Source organism: Podarcis filfolensis (genome assembly GCF_964270895.1).
Source record: "Podarcis filfolensis genome assembly, chromosome: 9".
NCBI lineage: Eukaryota > Metazoa > Chordata > Lepidosauria > Squamata > Lacertidae > Podarcis > Podarcis filfolensis.
The window spans coordinates 17999446-18006739 of record NC_139610.1 but is presented as its reverse complement, the minus strand read 5'-3'; the positions used below and the strand labels follow the sequence as shown (position 1 = coordinate 18006739).

Here is a 7294-nt window from a genome sequence, read left to right as displayed (position 1 = left end):
CCTTAGCTGCAATTCCAGTTCATATCCACACACCCCCAATAGTTGCAGCAGTGGGAGGTACAGGACAAAGAGGACATGCTGCAGCAGGGGTGGGGAACCTGTGGCCCTCCAGATGTTTCTGGATTTGCATCCCCTATTGTCTCTGATCGTTGGCTGTGCTTACTTGGTCTGATGGGCATTTCCCAACCCTCAGCTGCACATGGATCTGGAGGTCAAATGCAGCCCCAGGGCATTTGATTACTCCCCCCCCCCCAGTATTAAATGTTGGCTCTGTCCCACAAGTTGTAAGCCAGGTTCTGCAATGTGCACCCACTTAGTATCTTTTTAAATACTTTCGAGGAAGTATATTGGCTTTTTTTAGGCGCGGGGAACTCAACACATTTCTGCAGCTTGCGAAAATAAGACTTTCATGGGTAACGTGCATATCAAAGAGTGACAGATTCAGAGCAGGACCACCTTGTGTGCACTGAAAGTTTTAATATGGATAAAGCTTTGTGTGGTTTACACATCTCATAACTGTAACTATTATAGTTCATTGATCCACAGAGCATGCCTTTTATTTTTAAATAAAAGGGTGTGTACAACAAATGGGGTCAGTTTTTTTTAAAAAAGGTGTATTTGTGCCGATTTGATCCTGAATAGCCTGGAGTGCATCCCAGCTTTTAAATAATGGCCATTGGGGAATATATATATATATAACAGAATCATCCTATGTGAAAAGGAAGGAAACTTTGAAAAGCACAAATACACCAATATTTCCCAATTTCATTTTAGAAAAGTGTTGCAGTTCATGCTTCACAAATATGGCTGTGTCCTAGGAAGGTTGGCATTTCTCGCTAATACGGGATTCTCCCCCACACCCCCCAAAAAACTATGGTCATTTTTAGTATGGTCTCCACAAGTGGGGCCTGCAACAAAATGTCGCAGTGCAAAGTGATTCTGTTCACGATTCCATTTCTCTTCTTCTCCAGCCCCTAGTTTTCCATTTTGGAAGATCGGGAGGTGGCCCTGTCAGGAGCGTTTCCCAATTTATTTATTTGTATACCCTCCAGCCTGCTAATACTCCACCCACCCTTATGTGCAGATGGTGCTGTTTTTTTGGCTGCATAAGGACTCGGAACTGCAATTGCAGTTGGTATGTATATGATAATCTTAAATGCACAGAGGGCTTTCCAGTCTAATCACCCCCCATATTCAACTGCTAAAGTATTTCAGACCAACTTAAACATCCCTATTGCGAGCCTCTTCTCCTTTAAGATTCCTGACATCTTTTGATCTGAAGTAGACATAACAGAGGTATTATATGTCAGGCCTTTCTCATTTACAACCTGGGCTTGAAGGAGAGGCTGCTGCAATCACATGCTCTGGACATGTTTTTGAGGTGCCGTTAATACAGCTTTTAGCATTTCGTTTACAACCATGAAGACTAGTCGTGTGATAGATAGGGTAGCTGCCCTACTGGAGCTTCCGCAAGCCAAAACAAGCAAAACGAAAGTGTGCAAATGTTACACCTGCAATCCACAACAGCTGCAGGCATAGCGCCACAAATTTTGAGACATTTCTGTAAAGGTTCACAAATTGTGAACCTTTTCATGTCAAATTAGTTCCGTCACTGTACTAGGTTACAAAAGGAAAGCATTTATGCTTCAACTGTAAGTAATTAAATATATTGGACTAACACCATTTTGAATTCCTTCGTATACATCTGTCCCTGCTGTCATCCTGAGATTTTCAGGCATGACAACAGCTAAAACTTCCTTTATGTAATCAAGTCTTACTCTGAAGATGGAAAAAAAGGTTGAAAGGAAGGTAGACACTCTTGTATCGTTTCTTTTCGCTGTCTTTTGATGGTGTACGTTGATGTAAAAAGCAAGGGACTTGGAGTTCTGAGTGACTTTATGATAAACATGAACATACGAGTAAACAACCTGGGATTCCCTGACAGCATAAACACAGAACAAGAATTCTTGATAACAATCCTGAATCGACTATCATGGGAATTCTCATGCAAAGCAGCATTTTTTTGCAAGTATCTTTGTGGAGTGATTTGGAGTGCTTTCAATAACTTAACCTCGCCATTGACATTCACATGCAGGAAAAAAAGACCGCTCTATATCTGGTTGAGAACTTTCCTGTGTCTACTTTTGACAGGAACGCACACGTACTCCATATTTTTCGACCAATACCATTTTCTCCTTTTCCTTTTGTGGAAAACAATAATGCTTAAGAGCAAGATGAGAGTCGAACAAAGGCAGCACCCAAAGAACACTAGCGGCTTTTTCTGTGCTAGAAGCAGGCAGAACGTGCAACCTACTTCTTCCTCAGGCTGGTCACAGATGTTGTTTGCAGTCTCCAAGAGAAAGCCGTTGCGGCTAATGAGACGGTTGTAGAACGGAACGGACGCCTTGGCCTTGGCTTCGTGGGTGAAGAAGCCCAGTCTGGGTTTGGATTTTTCATCGGTGAGTTTAAACGCAAAATAGCCTCGGACGTTGACTTTGTCAACGTGGTAAGCTGGAAACGACAAGAAATAAGTGAATTATTCGCTGTTAAATGGCGTTGCCCGCATGTGTGAAGCAAAAGGATTCTTTTACAGTGGTACCTTGGGTTACATACGCTTCAGGTTACATACACTTCAGGTTACACACTCCGCTAACCTAGAAACGGTGCTTCAGGATAAGAACAGAAATTGGGCTCCAGCGGCGCGGCGGCAGCAGGAGGCCCCATTAGCTAAAGTGGTGCTTCAGGTTAAGAACAGTTTCAGGTTAAGTACGGACCTCCAGAACGAATTAAGTACTTAACCCGAGGTACCACTGTATAGTATTTAAAACAGATTGGGGAGGTTTGGCATTTCGATTGGATGCCTTCCTCCAAACAGGCCCCTCCATAGAAACAGCCCTTTCTGTAGTGGTGGCAGTCACTTTTCCAATTTTCTCTGGAAACGCTTCACGTTAAGTACAGTAATTGAATTCACAGAAATTGCAAATGCTTGTATGCATTGCTATGTGTTTAAATTTGCTCAGTTGGTAGCTGAATTCTAGAGAGTTCTCTAGTAGTTCTCATGTGATTGGCTAATGTTAGTCACCTGGGAGGTATCTGGTGAAGGAGAGACTCCCATTTTATGTGAAGCAAGATGGCTGTGCTTTAGAAACACTGTGAACACTGCTAAGTTGAATTGAGTGTTGCAGGGCTGCTTCTCGGCTTGAAAGAAAAAGAGCAAAGCTGTAGGAGAAGGTAAAAGCGGAAATCTCTCATAGGAACTGCAAGGCCTGGCCTGAGATACATTGAGCTCTGGAAAGGGAGGGAAATAAAGTTGTTAGGAAGTTAGAGGGAAAGTCTGTAAACCCATGCTTAGAAGCATGTGACTGCAAATATTATGCTTTAATTCATCTATAGCTTGGAGTTTCTGCAAGCAAAGTTTTTGAATGTTAAAGCCTGGGCATTGGTTTAATTTTGAGAGAAGGGTGTCAGTCATATATATGCTTTGAGCTTCTTGGCTACGATTTCACTGCCCTTCAGCATCTCAGTGGTGGGCAGGTGGGGGAGCATTTGAACGAGAGCTATATTCAGCTCCCATCAGTGGTGGCTGCCTACCACCTTAAATTATAATCCTGCTTGGACTATAGCTCTATGACATCTATGAACCAGGGCATAACTTTTTGGGTAACTTAAAAGAGCAGAAAAATGGGTCACCTGGGGTGGATCTAGACACAGGGGAAAAACCTCCGCTGTAAATAAATCAGAAATTAGATAGTTATAACAAAAGAATCTCTATGGAAAAATCACATTTAAAAATTTCCTGCTCTTTGGCACCATCTGGTGTTAAATGTTTATAGCACATTCAAGCTGCTGCTTCTTTACTAATGTAGCTGAGTCCCCTATACTACTGGGGAGCGAGGAGGGGAAAGTACCATTGCACAAGTGTGCTGTGCTAACAGAACAGCTGTGGTGTTGTTGTTTATTAAATTTGTATGCTGCCCTTCGTCCGTAGATCTCGGGGCTGTTCACAGCATAAAAATACAAGATAAAAACACATTACGTGTCTCTTCTAGATTAGCATCTTTTACCATCCACTCACCTTTTAAGGCTTCCTGGACATATTTTTCAATGTAGTGTTTACGAAGTCCATCATCAATTAAAGACTGATCGTCTATCCCGTTTGCCGTGATGTAGATATTTAGGTCGCCATAACGTTTTCTAATCCAGTTTAGGATTTTGCGTAAGCCGGCAGGCACGACCGCTGAGCGAGATGGGGAGTTTAGGCAGGTGATGTCTTGCAGAAATTGAACGTCCTGATCAAAGTCATACCGACTTCCGTTTTTCGACTCGTGGATCACAAACCGCGTGGTGAAATGATTGAGCGCGTAAAAATCGGCAGCCCCTTTCACCAGTTCCTTCTCTTCCTTTGTGAAATATGGCAGGGAAGAACTAGAGAGCCCTCTGCTCTTCTTGTAGTCAAGGTATTCTCTCATAGCTGAAGGATAGTCTCCTGTCTTAAAGATTGGATCAGAAAACCAAGCTATTTCAAACTGAAGGAATCTCTCGGCAGCTTCCCAGTGGGTGTCCACAAATGGGTTGGCGGGTTCTGCCCAATCAGAATGCAGAGATAAAGAGATCTGACCATGTTGCGTGGATCGATACTGTTTATCGTAAACATGCCAAGCCGAGGCATGGGCTATCAATAGATTATGGGCGGCCTGATAGGTGTGGTTACTGCTGCTGTTATAAATATCACTGAGTCGATTAGGTTCATTTATTGTGATCCAGAATTTAACCAAGTCCCCAAGCTCCCGAAAACACATCTCTGCGTAGGTTCGGAAAGCCTGGACAGTGGACTGGTTCAACCAGCCACCATTCTGGACTAAAGGACCAGGCAGCCCCAAAGAACGGTGAGTTGGATAATATAAGGTGACCACAGACTTGATGTTGAGTTTGAGCAGCTCACTGATCACGCATCGATAGTAACGAAGGACTTGGCCATTGATGGATTTCAAATCGCCACTAGGCAGAAGCAACGACCAATTCAGTGCAAATCTATAATGGGTGATTTTCAATTTGGACAGCAGGTCAAGTTGCGTTTTAATGGTAACAAAATCCGTACATTGAGCCGGTCGGGTTTTCAGTTTCACTCCCTTCACCTGGTAGAAAAGTCCATCTCCGGTAAGATTCCAGAGATAGAGGTTAGGATCGCAGAACTGTGGTGAGGAAGCGACAGATTCTGCCTGCAAATGACAATCACATAATTTGATTTTTGATTTAATAAAGGATATTGATTTAGTTTCACAACTCCAATGGAGACCAGTTACATAAATGGTTCTCGTAAGTTGTAACGCTACCTCTCTAAATGATAAACAGGCTTTTTTCTCTGTATCACTAGGTGTCACTATAGCAGTTCTACAGAAATACAAAGAAGCATGTACACACAGTCTGGCAGAGATGGTGAATTCTCCAACTTGCTTGGACCGCCGTTCACATGCAAGCAACAAAAGGGAGAGCGGGCCAGCTTGTGAAAAGAACTATAGTTTTAGAAACGTGGTTCTCTCAAGCAGCTTCATCAAGCTGATGTCCTGCAGATGTTTAGAACTATTAGCTCCAGCCGGCACAGATGTTTGGGAGTGGTAGTCCTAAACATCACAGAATAAATGGGCACAGGTGACCCTAAATGTGTCACTTTATGTTGTACGAGTCTTTTTAAGAAATGCAAATAGGAGGGTCAATCAGTCTTGGGGTTGTAGGAACAGGTAAATAGGTAAATGAGAGTGCAACCCACCTCTTGCAAAACTTTCCCTTCCAAAACTGATGTTTGATGGAAAATAGATCTTTGACTAGATTAATATGGCAGGGGGGGGCTTGAAAACCAGGCTGTGTGTGACAAAGTAGAACATTGAGGGAGAAATAAAAACATGGCTGCTGCCATCAAGAGCCAAAAGCTGCAGACTCTGCTGCTACTTGGGTGAGGACATAAACTTTCTGCAGGGATGAAAACATTAGGTGCCACCAGCCTTTGTAGAATCAGGAAAGAGCGGTGTCAGCAACATCTACAGCAGTGCTTTTCAAGCTTGGTTGCCCGGATGTTGTTGGAATACAATTCCCATCATCCACTGCCAGCTTAACTGTTATGTACTGAGTTGAATAGGATCCAAAATGCAGCAGTCTGATTGGTCCTTTCATTCCTCCTCACCACTATGAGCTGAATAAAGAGCATGAAATCCACTCTCGACTCTGAGTATATTTCATTAGCCAATGGTCAGGGAGGAGGAAGTTCTGGGGATCCAACCTTGAAGAGCACTGTGGGTAGGGACACATTTTGCATCCCCAGCCCCCTCAGGACCTTGAACTCCTGCCCAAATCCTTTGGACTCAGCTAGACTGGTCAAGAAAAAGCAATTTATATGCGCTGTATGTGTGATATAACATTGCGTCACCAGATGGCGATGTGGCGTCCAGTTTTTCTCTACCCGTTTTCCCTGTTTACATTTACAATGCTTTGAACTGAAACACTTTCTAGATCCAGCTTTTATTAGGTGTAATTTTCCTGTTATTGCCAGAAAATCAAGACAGCCGCCTTGGAAGACTGTTGTCAGGCAGATAAATAGGACAGAACTTTTTAAAAGTGAATGATTGTGAGACACACACACCTCTCTCAAAATAGCACCTGCAAGGCAACAAGCGATTGGAAGCGCCCCTCCCCAAAGGAGCAAATGCAGATATGTGTGTGTATAAATTTATATCTGCTATTATTTCTGCTCTCAAGTAAATTTTCCATCTTGTTGCTGCTGCATTGTTTTATTCATATTTCATCGCTCTGAACTGAAACCATCTGTTTCTCTGCCAAATTAGCCTCTGCAGACCTAACAAGGTTTTCTACTAAAACTAATAAACACAATGCTATATCCCCAAACTATCTATTAGTGCAGATGGATGTCCTTTTTAGCATGATATCCACAGGCTTTCTTGCAGGTGTGCGTGCGACTGGCTGAAACCGAGCTGAATTAGGTTTCATTTGCCAGCCTGTAAAAGTACATCGTTTTGCTCTGCTTCTTGAGAAGAATAAGCCCTGACGAATGTGGAAAGGAATATTTTAAGAAAATTATGGCTTGGATCCACTGGTGGAGGAAGAGGGGGGTGGGGGGAGCGCATCACCCCCAGTACCTTGATCATGGTACGGTGCCATTGATGCTCCCCCCCCTGCGCTGGGCGCCACGCCCCCGGGATGCACGCCAGCCACACCCCCGCCTGCTCTCCGCCCCCAGTGCCGGAGCGTGAAGCTCCACCACTGCTTGGATCTAGAGGGTTCC

The 7294-nt window shown here is 43.6% G+C and overlaps 1 protein-coding gene across 2 annotated transcripts in view; it reads right to left on the bottom strand.

Annotated features, from left to right (window-relative positions):
• Positions 1-531: 531 nt before the first annotated feature.
• The window catches only part of KLB (klotho beta), a 30007-nt gene continuing 23244 nt past the window's right edge, over positions 532-7294 (bottom strand). For both annotated transcript variants that reach the window (XM_083630194.1, XM_083630195.1), the window contains 2 exons: positions 4076-5219; positions 532-2511 (listed from right to left, as the gene is read on the bottom strand). In XM_083630194.1, coding sequence (XP_083486320.1) covers positions 2111-2511; positions 4076-5219 — 1545 coding nt within the window. In that variant the 3' untranslated portion in view covers positions 532-2110. The remainder of the gene's footprint in view (positions 2512-4075; positions 5220-7294) is intronic.